The sequence below is a fragment of the Pleurodeles waltl genome, chromosome 7 (genome assembly GCF_031143425.1).
Source record: "Pleurodeles waltl isolate 20211129_DDA chromosome 7, aPleWal1.hap1.20221129, whole genome shotgun sequence".
In the NCBI taxonomy this organism is placed as follows: Eukaryota; Metazoa; Chordata; class Amphibia; order Caudata; family Salamandridae; genus Pleurodeles; species Pleurodeles waltl.
In genome coordinates, this window is record NC_090446.1 from 1,124,920,749 (window position 1) to 1,124,946,778 (window position 26,030).

General features: G+C 46.8%; 1 protein-coding gene across 1 annotated transcript in view; it reads right to left on the reverse strand.

The window, feature by feature from the left end:
- The window catches only part of NT5C (5', 3'-nucleotidase, cytosolic), a 334,183-nt gene that overhangs the window by 131,276 nt on the left and 176,877 nt on the right, over window positions 1-26,030 (reverse strand). The window contains exon 3 of the mRNA XM_069202028.1: window positions 20,291-20,351. Coding sequence (XP_069058129.1) covers window positions 20,291-20,351 — 61 coding nt within the window. The remainder of the gene's footprint in view (window positions 1-20,290; window positions 20,352-26,030) is intronic.

A 26,030-nucleotide genomic window follows, 5' to 3' on the forward strand; every position in this document is an offset into this window, starting at 1 on the left:
CCCACATCCTCACTCTCATCACTCCACTCCATCCCAAACACTCCACCATCACATTACAGTAATCCCAATGCCAAGCCCTGCATGCTGTACCAATGCATGGACACCCCTCCCAGCCCTGCATGGACACTCATCACCAAAGCATGCACAACATAGGGAAACTAACATAACCACTATACACCAACATAAACAAGCAAAAGCTAGCAGGGGAACAACAACCATAGAGGGGAAGCTACAGAAGTACAAATCTCATACACCTGAAGCATAATACATCATTTACATCCCCACAGGTACCCCAGCCAATGTCACTGGAAAGGAGGTGCCACCACTATCCAGTCCCCCAACAGAAGAGGCCCACAGTGATGACAGTAACTCTGGACTTCTGGATCTGGACGATCTTGCTGGCCCATCAGGGACCACTGAACAGTAGGTCACCCAAGCCCAGTCACAGACCGCCACAGATCCTCACCCATCAGGAACCAACACGACAGCACCCACCCAGCGTACCCACACCTCTGTCCCCAGGACACGTCAATCAGCAGTGTGCCCACCTGTCCAGGGACCCCAGGCCACACCTCACCCCCAAGACAATCAGGGACCTGGGGTAAGTGGCAGTGGGCACACGGTTCGGGGGACAGAGGCACAGGCAAACAGGGACACTGGGAGGACTGCTATGTGCCAGGGGGGACAGGACCAGGGAACCGACTCTCCGGGAGGCACTCTCTGAGTTCCTGGGAGCCTACCAACATTCCTAGGACACAATGGGCCAGATCCTAGACAACATGCAGGAGAACAGGTGGCTGCAGGAGGGACAGTATAAGAGGACCAAGGAGGACTTGCAGCCCATCAACAACACCCTGCTCTCCATAGCAGGGGTGCTGGCAGACATGGCCAACATTATGAGGGAAGCAGTGTCACACCAGCGGGCCCCTACCACTAGCCAGTCATCTGAACAGCCCTCCACTTCCGCTGCCGCTAGTGGCAAGGAGAGCCCGCCACAGGACCAACAGGCCAACAGCACCCCTCCCCCTGCAGAAGGTGAACCACCATGCAAACGTTCCCTGTGAACCAGACAGAAGCCAGAGACACTTACCAAGACCACTGCCAGGAAATGGGACTCACCTGATTGTCCCCCTTGTGTTCCACTCAGTCACCTTGTCCACCTTGAACTGCAATTGCTCCCCTTCCTATGTCCCAATGGACAATGTACCTGTGCTACAAACAGACTGGACAATACCCTGGACTTTCCTCCATCATCACTCCATTCCCACTGCACTTTTCCCTCTAGATTTTAGCACTACTATAAACACCCTTGGATAAAAATCGACTACTAGTATTTCATGTATTGCAAATTTGCATTGATTGAAACAGCTACAACCATTGCAAATGAACAGTATATAGAATGAGCATAGAAATAATGACCTGTAGCTGGCTGTTGTGATCACACCAGGAGAATGTGTCATATCACCAACATCTGCAAAATTAATATCCAAAGGTAAAAGTAAGTAGAGCAAAGAAGTGAGTAATGCAAGCATGGCAATGCCACACAGAATACAACAATACTCATCGAAATGTAAAGTTGCACTGTCTCACCTGTGTGTCATTGGAAGTACTGATGTATCACTGATGTTCTGTTGTCCACATCCTCATCCTCTGCCTCCTCATCCTCACTGTCCTCAGGGTCCACTGCTGCCACAGAGGCATCTCCAGTCTCCTCCTCCTACAGAAAAGGTACATGCCGTCTGAGGGCCAGGTTGTGAAACATGCAGCATGCCACTACTATCTGGCAGACCTTCTTGGGTGAGTGGCACAGGGATCCACCTGTTAGATGGAGGCACCAGAACCTGGCCTTCAGGAGGCCAAAAGTCCTTTCAATGATCCTTCTGGTTCCCCCATATGCCTCATTATAATGTTCTTCTGCCCTTGTCCTGGCATTCCTCACAGGGGTGAGCAGCCATTATAGGTTTGGGTAACCACAGTCTCCTACAAATATTGAGGGACAACATTTGGCCACACACTATCCTATATGGCCAACACCATAGGCATACAACAACATATATTGGGTGGGAACCAGGGCTCACCTATTAGATAAACCCTGTGCCTCTAAAGTTGGGACATCACATTTGGGATGCTGCTATTCCTCAGGACAAAGGCATCATGCACTGACCCAGGATACTTAGCATTGACATGGGAGATGTACTTGTCCACCAAGCACACCATCTGCACATTCATGGAGTGGAAATTCTTATGATTCCTGAACACCTGTTCATTCTGGCGGGCGGGCACAAATGCAATATGTGTTCCGTCAATCACACCTATTATATTGGGGATATGTCCCATTGCATAGAATACGGCCTTCACAGTGGCCAAATCCTCAACCTGGGGGAAAGCAATGTAGCTGCACATGTGTTTTATCAGGGCAGACAACACTCTTGTTAGCACGTTTGAGAACACTGGCTGCGACATTCCTGCTGCCAAGCCCACTGTCACTTGGAAAGAACCAATTGCCAGGAAATGGAGAACTGATAGCACTTGCACAAGAGGGGGGAATCCCAGTGTGGTGACGGATAGCAGATATCAGGTCAGGCTCCAATTGGGCATACAGCTCTGTGATTGTGGCTCTGTCCAGTCTATAGGTGAGCATTATGTGCCTGTCCTCCAGTGTATCCAAGTCCACCAGGGGTCTGTACACGGGGGTATGTCTCCATCTTCTACTCATCCGCAGCGGTAGGTATCTAAGGGACACAAGAGTGAGTAGGCTGTCACAAACTGAACAATGGAGCCACAAAAGCAGTCCGCAAAGGGCAAACATGTTATGGGACAATGTAATTAGTGAAGTATGTGCCTATTTATCCTGTGACGCAGCAATAATTGATAGGCCTGTTCACCACCCCCCCCCCGAAATGGCGACCGCCTGTCCTGTGTGTAGGAACAGGTGGAAGTGAGGTAATGCTGCTGACGTTGTGTGCCGTGGCGGTAGGCGGTCGTGAACCGCCGTGCAATTCCTCACTGGTTAATATTGGGCCCTATGGGATACAGTGGCCAATGGTGATCTACGCCGGCGGTGACGGTATGCACCGCCGCGGATGTGACTGCCATTTTCTATCTGATTCCTCACTTGTTTCCTGACCTTCCATAGGAAAGGACCTACGCTGCATGAGCTGCTGTGACCTCTGTCTGGAACCTACCATGGCCCGTGTGACCGGAGAAAGGGCCCCAGCCTTCACTTTGGAGGAGCTGGAATGACTGGTGGATGGGGTCCTACCCCAGTACAGACTGCTGTATGGGCCTCCAGACTAACTGGTGAGTACATCTTGGGAACGATGCATGTGGCGTGAAGGCATGGAGTTGTGTGTGAAGGCCTCGTGTAAGGGGGGTGTGTGGATGTTCTCTTGGCGGTGTACATGTTGTGGGCTGGGCTATGTGTGTACCAATGGTGATACAAACGGGTATGGTGGGCCATCTGTGTGACAGGCTGGACTGTTTGTCTAATGGTGTTCCGTCTGTATTGCCTCTGTAGGTCAGCGCCCATGAAAAGAAGGGAATATGGCGTGCCATCACCAAGGACGTGCAGACCCTAGGGGTGTATGGCAGGCAGAGCACCCACTGACGTAAACGGTGGGAGAACCTGAGACGCTGGGCACGAAGACCGCGGAGGCCCAGCTGGAGATGGCCTCCCAACGAGGAAGGGGTGCCCGTCGGACGCGGAACCCCCTGATGGCCCGCATACTGGGGGTGGCTTACCCTGAGCTGGATGGGCGCTTGAGGGCATCACAGCAGCCACAAGGAGGTAAGTACAGTGTATATCATTACAACTTACAGCTGGTGGGGTGGTATCCGGGTGGTGGTTGTGTGTCCTTAGGTGCCCCTAGGCCAGGCCAGACATAGCAACGTAGGTCCGCTGGTGGCTAAGGGTTTGAATGGGAAATACTGCTTACCTAGCTTGTTAGTATTCACTCCTGGGCAGGGCTGCGTGGGTCCCAGGTGTGCTGCAGCTGGCGGTGTGTGCCCCTCCTAATTTCTTGGTGACTCGCAATTTCACTGCTAGTAAAATGCATAGTGCGTAGGCCTGTTCCCTGTGTGTGAGGGTGCTGTTTATGCCAACGGTTGTGTTGGTGCAGTCATTGACACCGTGTATCCTTTGTCTCTCTCCCCCCTTTCTAGTTTTGTCATCCTGTCCTTATGTGCATTAGCATCATCTGGCAGAGAAGCAGAGGCACCGGCGACAGAGGGGGCTGCATCCCACAGGACCCTGGAGGCAGAGTCCACCGACGCTGAGGGCACCAGTGGGATGGAGGGCGAGGGGAGTACTACGACGGAGGCTAGAGGGGACAATACAGACTCTGACACCTCCGCCGATGGGAGCTCCCTAGTGGTGGCGGACACCTCTGTGACCACACCAGCTACAGGTACAGCCGCCACCCCTGTACCTGCACCACCCTCCCAGTAGCCCCTCAGCAAGTTGCCCGTGCCCGCTCACCCAGGAGGGTGGGCATCTCCTTTACCCCAGGCTCTTCAGGCCCTACCCCAGTGAGCTCTGCTGCCCTGAGTGAGGAGGCTATTGACCTCCTGAGATCCATCTCTGTAGGGCAAACAACCATTGTGAATGCCATCCAGGGGCTGGCAGCCCAGATGCAGCAATCAAATGCATTCCTGGAAGGCATTCACAGTGGATTGGTGGCCCAAAAGAGATCGATTCAGGCTCTGGCCTCCTCTCTGATGGCAGCCATTGTCCCTGTTTCAACCGTTCCTCCTCCAACCTCCACTTCCCAGGCCCATTCTCCTCAACCCCAACCCATCCCAAGCAAACAAGCAGACAAGCATGTACACAAGACAACACCCAAGAGTGTCACAGGCAAACAGAAGCACCACACTTCATCACACAAGCACTCACAAACATAATTCAGTTGCATACACAACATCCACTATCTCCACTGTCTCCCACTCATCCTCCTCCACCTCCCACCCATGTGCGTCTACATTCACACCTGCATGCACTACATCAATATCCACTACCATCATCATCACCAGACCAAGCAGAAGACACACCTCACAGGCAGACACCTCCACAACATCCATGCACACGTCTCCAGTGTCCTCTCCCACCGTGTCTTCCCCCACTTCCTAAAGTACACAAACGCAAGCACTCAGAAACCCAACAGCCATCCACCTCACAACAGCATACAGCCCATATACTGCACCCAAATCCAGCAGATAAGCACCTCCAACAACCACTCCCTCATCCTCCACTCCCATTACTCCTCCCTCTTCCAGCCCCAACGTCCCTAAAAAGCTTTTCCTTTCCCAGATTTACCTCTTCCCTACCCCTCCCCCTCGTCCTGGGCTTATTAAAGGGGAAGGAGCCTGCATCAGCTTCTAAGAAGGGAAAGGAGCCTGCAGCAGCTGCTAAGAAGGGGAAGGAGCCTGTGCCAGCTGCCAAGAAGGGGAAGGAGCCTGCACCACCAGGCAGAGGGGGAAAGAGCCCATCCACCAGTGCCAGGAAGGGTAAGGGATCCCCAGACCTTGAGCAGGAGGAGAAGAGGCAATTTACACCAGCGGAAGCTGCCAGCCAAACACCGACACCACCAGCAGCTGTCACAGGGCCCTCACCACCAGCCGTGTTTGTGCAGCCATCGGAGGGTGCAGAGGCTGAGCAGGAGCCTCCCCACAACCACCACCACAGTGCAGGCATCGGAGGGTGCAGGGGCTCAGCAGGAACCTCCCACAACCACCACCACAGGGCAGCCATCGGTGGGTGCAGGGGCTGAGCAGGAGCCTCCCACAACCACCACAACAGTGAAGCCGTCACCGCTGGTGGACGCCATATAGTCAAGCCTCCAAGGGCTACTGTGCAGCCTGCCCCCACCAGAACCAGTGGGCAAGACACCCATTTGAGAGACTGTGGCCTTGCACTCTCCAGGACAAAGCAATGGGCATGTTGTCCCCTCCAGAACCAGTGGCTAGACACCCACTTGAGAGACTGTGGCCTTGCACTCCCCAGGACAAAGAACAGGGCATGTTGCCCCCTCCACAACCAGTGGGCAAAACACCCACTTGAGAGACTGTGCCCTTGCACACCCCAGGACAAAGCAATGGGCGTGTTGCCCCCTCCAGAAACAGTGGGCAAGAAACCCACTTGAGATACTGGCCCTGCACTCCCCAGGACAAAGTACAGGGCATGATGCCCCCTCCGGATCCAGTGGGCAAGACACCCACTTGAGAGACTGTGGCCTTGCACTCCCCAGGACAAAGCAACGGGCATGTTGCCCCCTCCAGAACCAGTGGGCAAGACACCCACTTGAGAGACTGTGGCCCTGCACTCCCCAGGACAAAGAACATGCCATGTTGCTCCCTCCAGAACCAGTGGGCAAGACACCCACATGAGAGACTGTGGCCTTGCACTCCCCAGGACAAAGCAATGGTAATGTTTCCCCCTCCACAACCAGTGGGCAAGACACCCACTTGAGAGATTGTGGCCTTGTACTCCCCAGGACTAAGTGCAGGGCATGTTGCCCCCTCCAAGACCAGTGGGCTTGTTCCCGCATCTGGCTGAGGTGCCCCTCACCCCCCCAAGGTGCCTGCCTATTTGACAACTGATGCCCCTGCAGTGATCTATCCGGAATGGTGCAGGATTTGAGTGGGGCCTTGGACTGTGCCCTATTGCCATGTAGGCCCTTTGCACTATGAACTGGGCAGTGTCCCTTTTTTATATACGTGTACAGATCTGTATCATAGCCAAATCGGATTTTTCATTTTATTGTTAGACTGATTACAATCATTTTCATAAATTCCTGTTATCCTTGCATTATTCTGCAGATTTTCGTGGTCAGATTGTTTTGTAATGCATATGGTTGTGTGTATGGCGTGTGTGGTGCATGTGTGTGTCCTTCTCTTTTTCCTCCCTCCCTCCCTTGTGTGCTAGGCGTCTGTACTCACCGTCTTCGCCGGCGTTGGTATTCCAGATTGAGCATAACATAAAAGATCATTGGAAAGACCTGCAGTTCGGGTTTCATGGCGCGTGGTTCTTCCCTGTGTCTGCAATGGTAAGTCTTTTCTCTTCTGTGATGTGGTTCCGCCAGGCTTTTGATGGCGTTTGGTACCGCCTCAGAAAAGGTGGCAGAATCGTGTCTCAAAATATGGTGGGTGGAACTTTGTCTTCCGCCTGGCTGTAAGCGGCTACTGCCGTAGTGACTGTTGTTTCCGCCCTGGCGGTCGGTGTGGTACATTAGCTGTCTTGGGAGATATCACCGCCATGGTCATAACTTGGCGGTAATTACTGCCAGCCTGTTGGCGGTATTACCACCACTTTATCACCGACCACCAGGGTCGTAATGAGGGCCTTAGTGTGTCTGTGTCTGTTTTAATGGCATTGCTAGCCAAAAAGCGTATCACTGTCATAAGACATATAAAGAATTTTTGACAGTGCCTCAGGTCAAAATGAAGTGGTTTTGAGCCAACCTTGACGTCTCAGAACTGCTGCGCCCGCCTGAACCACGTGGGGGCGATATCCATGGCTGTATCAAAAATCTGCAAAGAGGCACGTTCCCCTTCCTGTAGGATCCTCTTTGTTTCCTGTCTTTGATCTTCTGGAATCAGGTCTAGCTTAGACTTGATGTCAGGCCACATCTGCCTGTTGTAACGCACCAGAACAGCTGGAGCAATGGCAGCTCTGACTGAGATGGCTGACATGAGGGAAAGTCATTTGCCTATTGTGTCAAGACGATGTCCGTCTCTATCCGGTGGTACTGAGATGGGGGCGGTTCAATTCTTAGATCTTCTCTGCACCGCTTGGAAGACTATGGAATCTGGTCTGGGATGCTCCATCAGTAGCAGGGTTCTTCATTATTTGAATCCCTTCCTGCTAGATGTGGTTAATGGTGGGCATTTACCGGACTGATTTCTGTGCCTGGTCATTGAAACATATAAGGAGTCAGACTGCTTCACTGATGGGTAAGTGAAATCTTTCTGCTGCCCCTTCCATAATACCATGAACCCCCACCCCAATGTCTTCCGGAGAGGAATCAGCAGAGGGATGTTGAGGTGTAGATGGAATAGGGATGATGTAGTCATCCCAGTCATCTGATTAAGCTGGTAGTTCACCTTCCACTCTGTTCTCATCTTCCGAGGTGGAAGTTTCCTCCCTATGAGGGGAACTGAGTGTGGTGGAAGTGCCATCCTAGGCCTAGCTGGAGGTGGGATGGTTGGTGCAGAAGAAGCCGTTCGTGCAGGGGATGGTGGTGGTACCACTGTCTGAGAATGAAAACATTGTCTATAATCTGGTATTTCCTGAAGGTCTTGCATCAATGAGCGAGGCACAAAGGCATCCTCTTGTCTTTGATGAGGTTCTGAGTAGTACTGAAAATGCTCTGTGCGTTTATGGGTGGAGGGTGGAAGATAGTAGCCCTCAAAGTCTTGGCTCTGGTCTCCCTCATAATATTCTTCCTCCTCTTCCTGATATTTAACATAGGGTTCTGAAGGGCTATGATGGGCCCTCCTTATCCGAATCCTTCATGTCCAAAAGATGGCGTGGTATAAGGGGTGAAATGTTAGAAAAGTATGGAAGACTAGGCTTCAGAAATGTTTTTTTTTAAATCCTCGTAAACAGTGTCGTCGGCGATGCTATTGTCAGCAGTGGATTGCAAGTCGACGGTGGAATCGTCAACGGTAGTGACGTCGTCAACGGGCCGTCTTTAACAAGGTCTTCGTCAATGGCGATGTCGACGGTACAATACAGAGCGTCGACGACGACAGGGTTGACGTTGGTGGCGGAACGGATGTGCCCCTCATCTCCGTGGCAATCATTGACGAAATGGGAACCTGAATTGCCGTAGTCAGCGCCTTAGATGATCTTGCCAACGATATGGTGGTGATGGTCGTCATCAACGTTGGTGTCAATGGTGATTTCGTCATCAATGGGGTTTTGAAAGGAGATTTTGTTCCTGTTGTTGACCTATCTGTGGTAGTCTACTAGTTTCTTTCAGTGGCTTACATGGAGTAGCAGAAGCAGATGAAGTTGCTTTTGTAGAGGAGTGTTTTTGTTTCTTCTTTTACTTGAATTCCCTTGTCTGGTGATGAGTTTTGAGGGATTTTCTGCTCTCCTCAGAAGTGCCCTCAAGAGATCTGGCTCTCTTATGTGACTTAGGTGATGAGTCAATATCTTCCTCTGAAGATGTTTTTTGGGCTTTAGTTTTCTAAGGCCACAACAATATGCCTTCTCTGTCTCTTTCAGTTTTTGTTGGAAATGTGTGACATATTTAGCAATCTTCTCCGGCGAGGATTGTACAGACCTCCTGGGGGATGTCTCACTCAGGGTCTCCTCTCTAGTGTGGATCGGGGGGAACTGGAAATAGATTAATCAGAAGAGGAGTTGGGGCAAGCCATTCGGGAGGTGCAATCTAGCAAAGTAGCTAAGCCAAATGGCATACCGGCCGAACTGTATAAATGCGTGGTCAAAGGTGCTGCAAAATACATGTTAAAGATATTTCAGGCTGCAAGGAAGAAAGGAATCCTTCCAGCGGACCGGACGCTGGCCACTATAGTAGTAATTCCAAAGAAAGGTAAAAACCAGGAGGCTTATAGTTCCTACAGACCCGTATCCATCCCTCCTGAAAGTAGAGGTTAAAGTTTTGGCGAAGGTACTAGCCAATAGACTTAAAAAGGTAAAAACAGCAGTGATACACCCAGATCAATCTGGGTTCATGCCCTGAAGGGGAACCAGACTCAGTCTTAGACACCTTCACAGGGTCATGCACATGATGGGGTCCTCTGGCAACGAGGATGCAGTAGTGCTCTCGTTGGACGCCCAAATGACATTTGATAGTATAGAGTGGCCGTACCTCTTTGCTGCTCTGGCCCGGTTGGGTTTTGGCCCCCAATATTGCACATGGATACACCTCCTTTACCAGGCCCCTTTGGCTTGAGTGCGGGTGAACAGAGCACTCTTGCGCCCATTCAAGCTCCATAGGGGAGCGAGACAGGGATGACCCGTCTCTAATGATTTTTGCACTGGCTCTTAAGCCATTAGCTGCTTGGATTCTGCAGGACCCTTAGGTGCTGGGGATTGCGGGGAAATGGAGGGTGGGAGGAGCATATTTCCCTCTACGCGGACGATATCCCGCTTTATGCTTCAAGACCTAACACCACGGTGGACAGGCTACTCCACATCTTTGAGATTTTCGGCAGCTATTCTGAATACAAGATTAACTGAGACAAGTCCCTGGTCTTCCCCCTAACAGGAAGCACCCCTAAATTGCCACCACAGTGTGCTGCCCCAGTGGTGACAGCTGGGTTCTGATACCTGGGTATGTATGTAACACGCAATATGACCAGATTCATAGAGGAAAACTTGCTCTCTCAGCTGGAGCACCTCCCTGCTGATGTTTCCCACTTTAGGGGGTATCCCAGTGTCCCTGATGGGGTGTGCCGTGCTCTTCAAAATGATGGCTCTCCCACGTCTGCTATACACCCTCCAGAACACTGCACTCAGGGTGCCGCATACGGTATTCTACAGAGTTAATAGTGAGCTGAGGAGTCTTCTATGGGTTGGGGTAGTTCATGTATTTCCTTGATTAAACTCCAAAGGGGAGTGTACAAATGGGGGCTGGAGGTCCCGGATGTACGCACCGACTACTGGGCGACAGAATTGTGTACAATAAATGATTGGGCGCTCAAAGAGGGAGACGACCTGGCATTTCGAGTGGACAGAGAGGCAATGGGGGACCGGCGTTATCCGTCGATCCTATACGGTGGACAACATTGGACCCAGTTGCCATTCCATACTCAGTCGGTACTGCGGGCATGCAGGGAGGCTAATAAATTCCTGGGATGGGAGGGTAAACTAACAAACAGAGCATCACTGTGGGACAGTCAACTGTTAAACGAGGTTGTGAAACTGCGGGGCTTTAGGAAATGGGAGCTGATTAGGATAGAACTCCTTTGGGACGTCTGGAGGGGAGGTGCCCTGGTGTCTTTCGCGGGTCTAGAGAGAGAATATGAAATGGGAAGATCTGAGCGCTTTAGATTTCTGAAAATGGGGCATGCACTATGCAGGCACATACAAGAGGGGGAGCAGCTGCCAGATTCGTCTCCGCTAGAAGACAGACTGCTATCAGAACCTATGACCAACACAGCCATCTCCCTGACATACAAGAAATGAACAAACAACTCCCCTGATCCTCTGCAGTCACTGAGTATGACGGCTTGGGAGGGTGACCTGGGATTAATTGAAGACGATGACTGGGCGGAAGAGGTCCATAGTCCCAGAGAGGTTGCCATAAGGGCCCGCTTTCGGCTGATAACATTAAGGGTCCTACATAGAGTGTATTACTCCAGATTACTGCTGCATAGATTGGAACATTGTGACTTCAATCTTTGTGCTCAGGGATGCGGTAAGGTGGGATCCTTCTTTCACATCCTCTGGGAAGGTCCGGCAATTCAAGGATACTAGGGGAAGGTGGTACAGATCATGAACAATGTTATGGGACTCCACATACCTCTCGAGGCCAGGTGGCTTCTCTTGTGTATTATGGGAGAAGAGGTGTGGCCCAAATATGTAAAGATTTGGTTGCAGTTGGCAGCTGCGGTCGCCAATCGAAATATAGCAAGAGGGTGAGGAGCGAGCATTTTCTCCGGCGTGGCAGACTGGGAGCATGACTTGGACTGGTGCCAGTGAGCTGAGCAAGTGATCTATAAAAGCAGGAAATGTAAGAAGAAGTACGAGAAAATATAGGCAAAGTGGACTGCTTACAGAGACATGGGGGGATAATTGAGGGAAGGAGGGAAAAGTCCTACTGGGGGCTGGGGACGGGTAGTACACAATGGTTTGGAGGGCTAGATCTACGAGATTTCGATGGTAATGGAGTTACTTAACGCTGTCTGATTCTATGATGCTATTGAAGACCTCATGTGATGTTTTCTATGTGGTCAAGGCTTGTGACAAAGTTTGTATGCTGAGCACATGTTGAAATAAAAGGATGTTAAAAAAAAAAGATTTTGCATTCTTTTGCCTTATGGTTAGGGTAAAGACAATAAATACAGTTCTTATGTGGATCATCTACATGAACTCTCTTTTCTCACAGGTCTTACAGGGACGAAAGAGGCCTTTTGTATCAGACATAGTGAATATAGAAGAAAATCTAATATATTTTGAAGAAGTAGTAGAAAAGAAAATGAGCAGAGCTCAGGGAGACTCCCTTCACACTTGACATGCGGGAAAAATCTGAGGTAGAGAGCTTCTCTTGGGAGTGTTCTAGAGGGTGATGTCGTCTAATCGGTCATGGTTCAAGTTAGGTCCTTTTTTCAAAAGGACATAGATAGGCTAGTGAATACATGGCTTCCTGTCATCACAGACTATAGGGTTGTTGCATACTGCTTTCTATGATACCGTGGGACTCCCATTTTGACGGAGGGGAAGAATTCAAGCATGTAAATCTATGAAAGATCCAATACCGGATAAGCTTCACTTCAGTGAGGAGGCCCAAGACCCTAGAAGCTCAACAAAGTCTTCTGGAGATCCAGCAGAGGAGACTGGCCCTAGATGTAAGAAGACTGGTCCTGTGGGGGTAAAGGGTCAAGCTGGGACTCAAGCCCTAAGGACATGGTGGCAGCAACAGAAACACAGAGGGGACTGCAGGGGATGCCTATGTCTCAGGTGTCCAAGGATATTGTACCAAAGTATGTAGAGAGGGATCATATAGACAAATAGCTAGCATCTTATGAGAGGGCTCTAAGGATGAGAAGAGTGGGTGCCCAACACTGGGATTCTTATTTTGGGAACTAGTTCAAACAGTGAGGAAGGACAGACTGCTGACACTGGAAGATGATGTGGCATAGTCGTAGTTGCATATAAAGGAGGCACTCATTGATCTGTTTGGTCTACCCTCTGAAGAATACAGACAGAGGTTTAGGGACACACACTAGGGGTCAACTAGGCATGGGTTGACTTTGTGGATGCTTTTATTAAGTAACTGGGAGGCTGGATAAAAAGTATCAACATCCATATGTAACAGAAAACATACTTACATACTGTACCTCGGATAAGTTACACCTGCATCTGGTAGATTCATAGTTATGTAGCCCGAGAGAGATGGGGAAGATCAATGATGAATTGGTACGCACTAAGTTGCCCAAAATCTGCCAAGGTGGTGATCACAAGAAAGGAGGACATGCCTCCCTTTTGGGAAAAGAAGGGGGCAAGGATAAAAAGAAAGACAATTCCAAAGAGTCCCCAAAAGATGTCCAACAGGGAGCCCAAATCCACATCCCATTCAAAGGGGAGAGGATAGTTAGCAAAGAATGTTGACCCCACAAAGGCTGGGGATTGCTGAGACTGTAAACAACCAGGGCACACGATGTGAGACACTGTGTGCACCAAAATGTCATCCACTGCTGATCATCACAAATACACTGTAAGGAGATTGGAGTGGAAGTTGTCCCTGGGAAAGGTGAAGGGTACACTGAGGCCACCTTAGTCTCTATGGGTGGGTAGGAAATTAAGCCTTTGGCCCACCGGTCTGCTAGCATAGAGAAGTACAGGCAGTGGGCAAGAATAAACAGGGTTGAAGTCCAGACATTGAGGGATACAGGTGCCAGTATAACCATGCTTACAGCTAACATGGTTTCCCCATTCTAGATCAATCCTGATGAGATGCACCAGATAGACAACTCTGGCAATGTTGCATAGTCCCATCCCATATCAGTGGTAGACTTTGAATGGAGAGGGGTTATTGGCCCAAATAAGGTAGCTATGTTCCCTGCCATCCCAGCTGACTGTCTGCTGGGCAATTACCTTGAAATTCTGCCTGGGCAGAGGTGTACAGAAGGACCCATGCAGCAATGCTGGGTTTCCCTGAGTGGGTATGTGTCTCTATTAGAGCATAGAGATTTGTTGCTCCTGTGACATTTGTTAAGCCGGTGGCAAGACAGGAGGCAAGCCAAAGACTCCCCTCATAGCACTGCCTGTGGTGGGTAACTCCGTTGAGAGGGTGGGGATGGACATTGCTGGTCAACTAGCCCCACCTACTGCGCCTGGCAATAGGTTCATCCTGGTAGCAGTAGACAATGCCACCAGGTACCAAAGCCATATCTCTTGGAACAGTTACTGCCCCTGAAGTAGCTGGAGCCCTGTGTGGCATTTTTACAAGAGTTGGGTTCTCTAAGGAGGTCACCTCAGATAGGGGCACAAGGGTAATGTCTGTCTACCCAAAAGCCATGTGCGATGAGTGTTGTGTGACAAAATTCATTACGCCTCGCCACCTCCAAGGTAGTGATCTTGTAGAGAGATTCAGAAAAACAATGAAAGGCATGTTTATCACAGAAACTCAGGAGATGGGATATTCTCCTGTCAAGCCTGCTGTTTGCATACAGAGAGGCTCCTCAGAAGGGAGTATGTTTTAATCCCTTTGAGCTACTCTTTGGATACCCTGTAAGAGGTGACTTGAGTTTGGTGATAGAAAGTTGGCAGAGACTTCTCAAAAAGTGAACTATGTACTAGGCCTTCGCTCCAGGATGGCAGATTATATGAAGAAACCAAACAGAAATTTGGAGGCCAGCATGGAGCTTGTGAAGCACTGGTATGACCAGATGCCCTCCATGATTGAGTACCAACCAGGACAGCTGGTGTGAGTTTAGAGGCTGTGCTACCCAGCACCCTTCAAGACAAGGTGCCTTGGTCCTATCCTATCTTGGAAAAGAAGGGGGGAAGTCACCTATTTGGTGTCATTAGGGACCACCAGACACCATCATAGGGTGCTCCATGTGAACAGGATGAAACGCAGCCACGACTCAGTCCTCGTGACAAATAGAGGAATAGACGAAAGTGAGATTCTCCTGTCAAACAATGTCAAAGATGGTTTAGTGGAAGGAGTAGTTCTCTCCTCCACTGTAACCGAACAACAGCAGACAGACTGTTACAGCTTACTCCGACAGTTTGCTTGACTGTTTTCCTTGATCTTAGGTCTGCCAACTTGGTGGTGTACTCATGGTGTGGACACAGGTGACAGCTTATCTATCAAAACCAAAATCCACGGACTGTCGGACCAGGTCAAAGATAGCATCAAAGCTGAGGTTGCAAAGATGCTAGAGTTGGGGGTGGCTGAGCCCTCTAGTTAATGCAGTCACCAAGACTGATGCTTCCCATTCCCCATATCATCCCATACCAAGAGCTGATGAGATTATAGATAATTTGGGGGCTGCCAAATACCTGTGCACCTTTGACCTGACTTCAGGCTATTAGCAAATAGCCTTCACATTAAGGAGAAGCAAAGGAGAGGTTTGCTTTCTCAACTGCTGAAGTTCACTTTCAATTCAAGTGATGTCCTCTGGGCTCAAAAATGCACCCGCCACCTTCCAAAAGCTGGTGAATAGAGTACTTTCAGGTTTGGAAATCTTTAGTGCAGCATATCTGGATACTAATGTATTTAGTTCCACCTGGGCGGGATCACCTGGTCCACTGCAAGGAAGTGCTTCAAGCTCGGAAACAGGTGGGGTTGACTATCAATGTAAGTAAGTGCCAGAGAGAGCAAGGTTCTGTTGGGCACTTAGGCCACCAAGCAGGTGGAGGCCATGTATAACCTCTCAAGCCCAAATACAGACAATTCTGTCTTGAGAAGCTGCTAAGACTCAAACCCAAGTAAGAGCATTTCTTGGCCTGATTTGGCACTGCAGATAATTTGTCAAACGTTATGGTACCATAGTAGCGACTTTCATCAAGTTAACCTCCAAGAAAAAGCCCAGAAAAGTCTGGAATGACCAATGTCAAAACACCTTTGACACCTTGAAAGGAGGCATTGTGCTTGCCACCTGTCCTAAAGTCACCTGATATCAGCAAAGAGTTTGTTGTCCAGGCTGATGCTTCAGAACATGGGAACGGGGCAGAATTGTCAAAGCTAAATGATGAGAGTGATGATCATCCAGTTGCCTTTATCAGTAGGTGACACCTCCCCAGACAGCGGTGCTGGAATGCCAATGAGAGGGAAGCCTTAGCTGTGGTTTAGTCCCTGAAGAAGCTGAAGAATTTGATACCCTACTTGTTTGGGACTCACTTCAGAGTTTGAACTGACCACAGACCTCTCAGGTAGGAGTAGAGAACCCCAAATTGCCGGGGTTGCCCATTTCCCTACAGAGTAAGGACTTTACAGTGGAACACAGACCTGGTACTGACCATGCCAATGCAGATGGCTTTTCCAGGTTCTTCCACTTAGATGATGAGAACTACCAGGTCAATGGTTAGTGTCTTATCACCTTTCGCCTGGAGGAGGGGCATGCAAGCAAATGCCACTTTTGTGCATGATACTCCCTGTTTCGGACTGGTGCTGCTCTGAGAGTACTGAGGCCTGCTAACCAGACCCCACTGCCGGTAATCTAACCCTCTACAAAGTATATGTTGTCTTGGCTACCCCCAACCGTCATATGTTAACTTTTTTATAGGTCCCCAGTATATGATACCCAGGGTCTGTAAACTAAACTGTCTCCCCAGAGCTGCAACACTGATTGTGCCACTCTGAGAGTGACCACACACAACATAGCTCCCAGCCTACCACTGCAGACTGGAAGAGCAGGTTCCAAACTGCTAGTTCCACCTAACCATTTAAGCTCATGGCAAAGCCAAAACGTCCCTTAAAAATGTATAATAAAAAGGAAGGCCTATTAAGCCCTAAAGCAGGGCGCTAATTAAGACATGTACTTTAATATGTCCTAACATTAAAATGTACAAATTGTTGTTTTTACAGTGGAAAGGATAGTGGCATCATTGGCAAAAACAGAGATACAGGCTAACATCTAAGCCCTGCTACCCTTTAAATGGGACTACTAAAATTGGTATCCAATTGTGTGTTGATATTAAACCCGACTTAACACCCAAGTCAAATTTAATTTCAATTTTAAGGAAAAGTAACTTTTAGAAAGTTGCCAATCTGTTGCCCAGTTTATCTGGTGGCCATTCACCGATACTGGGTACCAGACAGCCTTCTGCCCTCCTGTGCAGTAGTGCAACGGCCTCCCAAATAACAGGAAAAATAGAAGTCTGCCACAGAGAGAGATGTTATCACTCCCTCGCCAGAAGCCACAGAGGGTGTTGTCCAATAAGGCGAGCTTCAAAGCTGCAGTTGATGGGCAAATGGCAACCACACTCAAGAGAGGCTGCTCCTTTGTTCAGGTAGACTTTGCCAAACCAGTTTTTTCGCTGGTGTGTCGCCCACTTGTAACCAAACCTCTAGGGTGGGCTACTAAGGGTTTAGACATTTTGGAAGTGGAAAGAATAGTGTACTGTTGGATACCTAAGATGTCACACATATCCTAAAGTCATCATAAGGTGGGGAGGAACCTACTAGCCTGTTGGCTAGTGACCACTTCATCCCCCAAGGGCAGTTTCTGAACATAAATAGGGCACTCCTGGCACCAAGAACCTCGGATCACATCTGGACTGGAGGACCAAAGAAGGACTGCCCTGCTGACCCTTGGACCTGGCAAGAGGCTGCACCAACCACAAGTCTGCACCTGCTGCTCCTTAGACACCTGTGGCCCAAGTCACCCCACCTCAACAGTGCACTGTAAAATAACTTCAGGAAGGCCCCATCGACCGCACAGTAAGCAGAGCATCTTTCAACATCCTCAGCATCCTGTAACGTTAGCATTAGGACCACTCTATTGAAGTCTGTGGCAGTTCTTGCATAAAGTGAGGAACTGGGCTTGAGACTGCCTGTAATTGTCCAAATACTCTTGAGACTGGTTGTAATTGTCCAAATACTGCTTATGCTCCCGCCTGACCGTCTCCATATTGGAATTAGTCGCCGGGACTTGCCAAGAGTAGTCTATAACAACTTTTTTAAACTTTTAGAAAGTTTCCAAACTTTACAGTTAGCGATGCTTGTTTGTACTATTAAATAAAATGACGAGATTTACATTTTACTTAAAAATCTATATCTACGGAAGCCTTTTATGTATTTTGCTCTTCTATGTGTCTAAAAATGTATACAAAATATAATTTATTTTTATAAATTGGTGTTGGATTTCGCTTGCGTTGTGTGACGCTTTTCTGTTGTTTGGTGCGTCTAAATGCTTTGCACTAGTTTCTTTGTTTAAGCCTAGCTGTTCAAAGCAACAGCTGCCCACGGCTGAGCGTGAGGTATAACAAATGAGGCTGACTGGACCCAAGACGGTTTCAAAAGTGTATTACCTGGTGGGGTCACACAACTCTACCATACGATGCACCAAATTCCTACAGTTAAGAATAGCAAAACTCCCGCTTTTAGACCAGGCATCTGTTTAGTTACTTTAGTTTCTTTTCTCACAATGTCACTGAAATCTTGCTCCCGAAAATGTAGTTCTCTATTAACTAATCCTATGTACACCAGAAACAAAGTAAACCTATACTGATACGTCATGTAATCTCAGCAACATGTTGTGTCATTGGTTACTTACATGAAAAATCAATAACACAAGTTAAAAATGTAAATGCTCTAAGATAATTACAAAGGAATAGCTAAGTGTTAATTTCTCATTTCCTCCCCAATTTATGAGAACAATTGTAGGAAATGTCTGTTTTTATAAGGATAGTGCGTCCGATTGCAAGTGGCTCGTTATATTGTGACTGCTGTGCAAATGCTTGCCCTGGGATTGTAATTATAAGTGTTACACAATTTATTGCACCCGAAAATGACCCGCTGTAAAAATGTTTGCACCTTCCAATACATTTTGGCAGGTTACCCAGCCAGAATTTAAAAGTGCCCTCATCACCAAAATCCGCATTTTATTTCACAAAATGTCAGAATGTTGGATTTTATCAGGGGGGATGATTATTGTGTCAGATACCAGCCACTCATTATCAGGTGCTACATGAATTATCATCAGTTCCTCTACATTCAGTTTAGTCCATTAGTGGATGACTTGCCTTTTTAGGTCTAGCCTGCTTGACCATGCGCATGTGATCTCACTTGCAAGACTGTGTAATGGATTATGGGTTGGCGCCTGCCCATTGCTAGCCATTCGTTGGCATCATTGTCACTCTTCTTTGCTGCCTTCAAATTGAGCAGCACTTGCCAGGCCTCACTCCCTTTTTTTCTGTGGTGCATGGACTACGCACACATTGATTTAGTTTTATTAGGGACCTTCCACTCTCTGTCCACTTGTGCTGTGATTCAGGTGCTATTTGTTTTAACACTCCCACTCTCCATCCTTGTTGCTTTTATCCATTCCTCCCACCGCTCCGTCCGTGTCCCACTGCCGCTTTGCTTTTATACCCTCCCGCTCACTCACTATCCATTTTGCTTTACTCCTTCCCACCCTCTGTCCGTTTTGCTTTTATCCCTCCCTCTCAGCCTCTGTCTGATTTGCTTTTATCACTCCCTCCCACCCCCTGTCCGTTTTGCTTTTCTCTCCCCCTACCTCCCACCCTCCATGTGTTTTGTTTTTATCCATCCCTCCCTCCCATCCACCCCTGCCTGTTTCTTCCCCCCAACCTGCCAACGTCCCTGGTTCTCCACCCCTCCCACCCCTGTTTCATCAATCACAACCATCTCTGTCTCCTCCCTCCCCCGCCCCACAGGCAGAAGAGGGAAAAGCGCTGATGTGGCCAGTACTTGGCTGCTTGTATCGCTTTTTGGAATAAACATCCAGTTATCTACCGATCAGCTACACTCCCGTTCGCCACCCACACCCCACTGCCAAAGTCAATAGGTCGCCCATAGGCGAAACCTATTGTCTTTGCCAATGCCTGTTTCAGTAGGTGAAGAGTCTCGGATAGGACGGTGTAGAGAGAGGAGGCTAGGAATCGTTAAATGGTTACAAAATTCCCACACGAGTCTGATGAAAATGTTGCATGGCCTGGCACTAGAGAGAATTTATACTCAAAGTGGAATCCACTGGGTTCCAATATACAATCTATACAGCTCCGGAATGTTTGTCCCAAAATTCCCTTAATTCAATGTACCTGCTTGAGGCCGCGATAATGTAAGGTACCCTGAGAGGACAGATGTTCCCTGCTAATAGTGAGAAATAACACATCGTTCTTCACAGGGATGAAAACTCTGTTCCTGCCATGCCATGCTATGATCAATTTAACCAATCATCCTTAGTCAGTGCATCCTACTTCTGCTCGTTGCCTAAGCCCATGCCATTTATTCTTGAAAATGCATTTTATTTGGTTTCCGCCTACAGTAACGCTTTAATGCGCACTTAAGCTAACCATCATACTCACCTCTGAGATCAGAGGGGAACCTATAGATATAAAAAACACAACCACAATCAAATTGACTTTTTTGCTGCATATTATCAACGAGAAAGATTAGAGGATTGTCACCTTTTCCGGGAGGCAGTTGTCAAAGTTCCGCAAAGACACAGTGCATATAAATACTTCGGTGCTGAAAAAAGAAGGAAACACATGTTAAGCTATGAAGAGTTAACAAGTGCTGAACATGTCACTAAACATGCGCTTCAAGGGACTGTTCCACTAGAACCATCACTTACTTCACCGTTTTCCACTTGCTACCATTCCATTATTAGGTGAAACGTGAAGAGTTAATGTCTCCTAAATAGATTTCAACCCATGCTGCCTTGAAGCACATGGAAGCCATGCAAATCTAGGTCCAGGCAAGGTTAGATGGCCACCTTGAGTTTCATTAGTAGGAGAACCAAACTGCTCTACCAAGCATCTAGCGGTGGCCTAGCTCAGGGAAGGTAAGGAGAGGTTGTGGGCACCCAAGGATCATGCTGCCTGTGGTGGTTCGTGCCTGAAGTGGCTAAGCTAGAAACAGCAGAAAACACAACCTATTTATTAAGTCCTTCATCTAGACACTAAGGGCCTCATTACGAGTTGGGAGGTTGAACCGCCACAACTCCAATACAGCGGTGGTGAGGCGGCCATCAAGGTGAGAGCCTCACCACCGTCGTATTACGATGTTTCCACCGGGCTGACTGACAGAAACCATTGTATTACATTTCCACTGATCAGTCCGTGCAGGGAGCCGTGGCCAATGCCGTTGCACACAGCACCCATGGAATGCACACAGACATTGAGCATTCCGAAGGTGCTGACAGGGGGCCCCTGCACTGCCCACAACATGGTCTTAGGCAGTGTAGGCCCCCCCCGTGGTCCCCACGCTGGTTTTACGCTGGCCTTTTCATGGCGGGGACCCCGCCAGAAAAGGCTGGCGGAAAGGAAAGTCATGCTCAGCATGGTGGTGCCGAACTCGGCACCGCTGTGGCTGACCACAAGTTTGACCACCACCAACCCGTCAGGATCCGTGATCCTGGCAGAGCCAGCGGTCGCTGGGCAGTTCCACTGCCAGGATCATAATCTGGCGGTCGGACCACCAGGACTGTGGCAGTCCAACCACAGGTTTCACAAGCCTCAGGACCTCTAAACTCTTAATGAAGGCATAAGAGTCTTGTTCACAAGCTGCATTGTACTAATCATGTTCTACAGAATGCTATTCACGAACCTACATGCGGAGACCTCTGTCTAACCTATCTTTTCTATGTGGAGCACTCCACCAAACGTGGCGAATATCTCTGCATTTGTAAGCCTATGTTTTAGGCGTAAACGTGGGCAGGACAAGGTGGAGTGGCTACAAAATGGGGACTACTTACTACAAAAAGGGTAGGGGTTACATAAAATGAAGGCGGGATTCAATGAGGAACATGCTATTATTAACACATGGCCATAAAAAAGTGAGCCCATTTCTATTCACAAATTACTCTTCTAAAGTTACTACAGCCCTACATGTAGCAAAACTGTAGCAAATGTACTCATATACTCCATCCCAGTGTTGGAGTATGCCTAACACCAAACATGGCCGCTCACAAGTAATACAACACACTCCCATAGAAAATAGACAGGGACTTAAAACAACACCCCATACCAAATTACATTGCAAATTATACTGAACAAATAAAATATACATGCGTGTGTACACAAACACACACACAGATAGATATTCACTGAAAAAAAACAAAGGTTAAAGTAACATAATAGTTAGTTGAATGTGCCATTGACAACATTATAGTTCCGAACTAAAAATAAAACCCAGAAATTCACCAGTTATAGTTAGCAGAGCTAACTATAACTTGCTCCCCTAGCCATGCACTGCTTATGACCTCACATATTACATCACTCATGACATGTTCTATAATATAATTTATGACATCTCAAATAACATCATTGATGACATCCAGGATGACATCAGTGATGGCATCATCCAATATTCCTTTGTACACACTGCTCTATAGACAGGTATAGCATTAGAGCTATGAAAGTAAGTATAAAATAGTTCAAAATAATATGATGCATCATTACTGCTAGTATACATACAACCCCTATAGGTAAAGCAAGCCTGTGTTATGTGCAACATTGACCATTTACTTCATGGGGTACCTAATTTCATGCTGACTATGAACCACAGATGAAAGGCTAACCTGTCCTGCACACGGTGTTCAATCAGTATACAACTGTTCAGGACAAACAAAGTTACACCAGCTACTGAAGCACTGTTCCATAACTAATGCACTACTATGGACGGTCCTTACCTGTATCAAACCCCTGACAGTCACTGAACCTACAATGATTAATGAAGTGGATATAAGTACAAAAGTGGGTACTGTTAACACTGTTTAATCTATGGAGATAGTTTACTCTGTACCACACTGTTTGCTGACAGTGAAGCTCACATGAGAAATACACCACAGATTATCAAGCAGTATCTACTAAGAACAGTGTACACTCTATGTAAAACGTGTCAAAAGAGCGACTATTCTCTAAAAAAAAAAACAAGGTCCGAAGATGCTAAAGATCATACTACCTGCACCCTTCAAACTGTGGTGAAAACTTTATAGATAGCCCATCTTCTGAAGCAAAACAAGAACCTGTACGTAGGTTACACAGTCTTCTATGTTAAGTAGTTATTGTCATGCTGAGACAATTCTAATAACTCAAGGCTGCTTACAATACTTAGAACGCAGTACGTAGATTCTTTGCCCTACTGGAAACTTTTTCTGCAGTACCAAAAAACTTGTGTGAAAAATATTAAACACAAGTGGCCAGCTGTCACATGCACACAGAGTTACTCTTCAATACATAGATTTATAATGTGTTCAACACATCTACACCTATGGTTCATTAGGAGCACATGTATTTTGTAAACACTTACACAGATTACACGGTCTGTACAAAATTAGGAAGAAAAGTAATATGGTAGTGACCCGCCACTATGCAAACTATAAAACAAACTAACACAATCATTGGATGATGTCATCAATGATGTCATTTGAGACGTCAACAGCAATATGATAAATAATGTCATAGAACATGTTAGGAGTGATGCAATATGTGAGGTCGTAAGCAGTGTAAGGTGGGGGCGCAAGTTATAGTTAGCTCATAGTTAGCTCTGCTAACTATAATTGGTGAATTTCTGTGTTTTTTTAGTTCAAGACAGTAATGTTGTCACTGACATTCATCTAACTATAACATTACTGTAATATTTGTTTTTGTCAGTGAATTTCTAGGGTTTTTAACGTAAAGTAATATTTCATTACCATATGTAAAGCCAACCCCTACTGCGTGGCCGGTTGGCCCTGGGCCTTATGTCTTTTAAAGGGGAGGGGAGGGTGGACACATAGCCCCTGAACCTTATTAGGCCCTAGGGGCCCATTGCCATGGTCCTTGTTTTGTAAAGGGGAGTGGCCACACCGCCACGCACCCCAAGCCTTATTAGGCCCTGGGGACCCTATTTTTTTAAATAAAGGGGAGGGGGCTAAGCCTTGGGGACCCCGTCCTCCAGGGACCTTCTTTTTTATGCTACCTCAGAAGATCAGAATGAGAGACTTTCTGGATTAACAAACTGAACACAGTTCCAATGGGGCTAAATGTAGATAGTGAACTGTATACTTTGGTAACAATTTGAAAAAGGATTGATACTTTTATTTGTAGTTTTATTTGTAGTATCATAGGAGAACCTGCAAATGGATTGAATTCCGTATGCATTGATGTAGATTGATATCTTTTTCAATAAGAATATCAATCGAAATTGGGAACCACAATCCTTTCTGATGTCTTATAGGAAAATAAGAGGAATATCTCAGGTCATTTTTTCACTTACACTGGGTTTCATTCTAGACATGTGCATATACCTGAAGGAGATCTGGCGTAGGGGTTAAATCGAGCAGGTCAAGATTTGGTAGCATGAATGCTCGAATCTGACTGGATTGGTAAATTAACAAATCGAGGTTTTATCATTTGTTTTTGCATGGTTTTTGAGTGATATACTTAGTAAAATTTGACCGAAGTCCATTAGAGGGGTATCAGCTCTATAAATAGTTTTTTCGGGTTTGTTTGTTGACCAATCTTATATACATTTTTTTATCTGAATCATGATTTTACCCCTTCCCATAATTGGGAGAAAATCAGCACAGCAGTAGTTTGGTGGCATAGTTGAATGACAGGAACAGTAGTTCGAATCCTATCTTCCAAGTTTGCATTATTATTCTTTATATTGATGTCTACTTTATTTACTTGCAGAAAAGTCCATGATTTTACCCCTACACATAATTGGAAGATAATCAGCACAGCAGTAGTTTGGTGGTACGGTCTGATGATAGAAACAGGAGTTTGAATCCTATCTTCAGAGTCTGCGGTATTATTTTACTTTAATGTCTATTTTTAATTGTTTCAGAAAAACTTTAAAATGGTTACTATATAATTTTGTTTTGTTGATTCCCTCCCAATTAGGAAGCTTTTTTTTTTTTTTTTTAAAGAATGGCCTGTTTAATTTTTGATTTTTAATTTCAAGTTTTGGCAACAAATAGGTGGAATCTTCAAATTTTAGTTTGAGGCAAATTTTGAAGGGGAACACCCGGGCAATGGTTTGGTCCATTTCTGGGTGTGATAACATGATCTGGTGAGAGATTCAAATTTTGTATACATAGGCCTTGTAGAGAGGAATTCAGTTTGGCATGATGTGCTTATATCAGGTCCTTATGATTGTACAAAAAACGTTTGACAGGTATGTCATAATGCAGTTTACTAGAAAGAGACTGACTTTATGGTTTTGAATTTCAGTGAAGAATTGAAATGAACCTTTCTATGGGGAATATACTGAGTGATTTTTGTGCCTTTTATCCTAATAAGTAGGACGCATTTTTAAAAGGAAATACCTGATAATGGTTTCGTCCAATTCTGGGCTTGTTCATGTGGTTTGGTGGGAGAATTTAATTCTGTACACATATGTCTTGTAGAGAGGGAGTCTGTTAGGCATGATATCCTTTTCATTGTTCAAACCATCAAGTTGTAATGTGGAAGGATCATTTTAGGGAGTGACATATTTTTTCATCAAGGGCCTGATTACGAGTCCGGCGGTCACTAGAACGCCAGACTCGCAGGGGCAGTCAGGACTGCCGCTGCTGTGGCAATCCAATTGCCACATTATGACCCTGGTGGTCAGACCACCTGGGTACTGCCGTCTCTGCCGGGATCGGTGATCCCAACGGGTTAACGGCGGGTGCAGGTAGCAATCAGCCAGGGTGGCACTGCATGTAGCGTTGCCCTGCTGATTACGACCTGGTTATAAACGGATGTACAAACATTTAATAACTGTATTTTTTTTAATTCTATTTAGTTAATGTGTATGATATTTTCACTGAAATTGTATAAAGTGATTATTTTTTTATTTTTTAACAGCCCTGAAAAGCAACAGTGTCAAGAAACACATGCTGACTGTAATCACACATCACATTAAGCTCTACAATTGGATTTTGATTATTATATTTGCATATTGAAACAGAGTGCTTCATTCTTATGTTGAAAAATGGAGTAAACTTTCTTTTCCGATGATCAACAAACTGACTGCGATGTGACGTATTGAATATATATATATATATATATATATATATATATATATATATATATAAATGTAGTGTTTAAAATCTATTAATAAAGTTAATTTAACAAAAAAATAAAATGTAACTTTTATTAAAAATTACATTAACTCTACATGTAACTATTAGCAACATGTAAAATATAAATGCAAATAATATTACTGCAGGTGGAA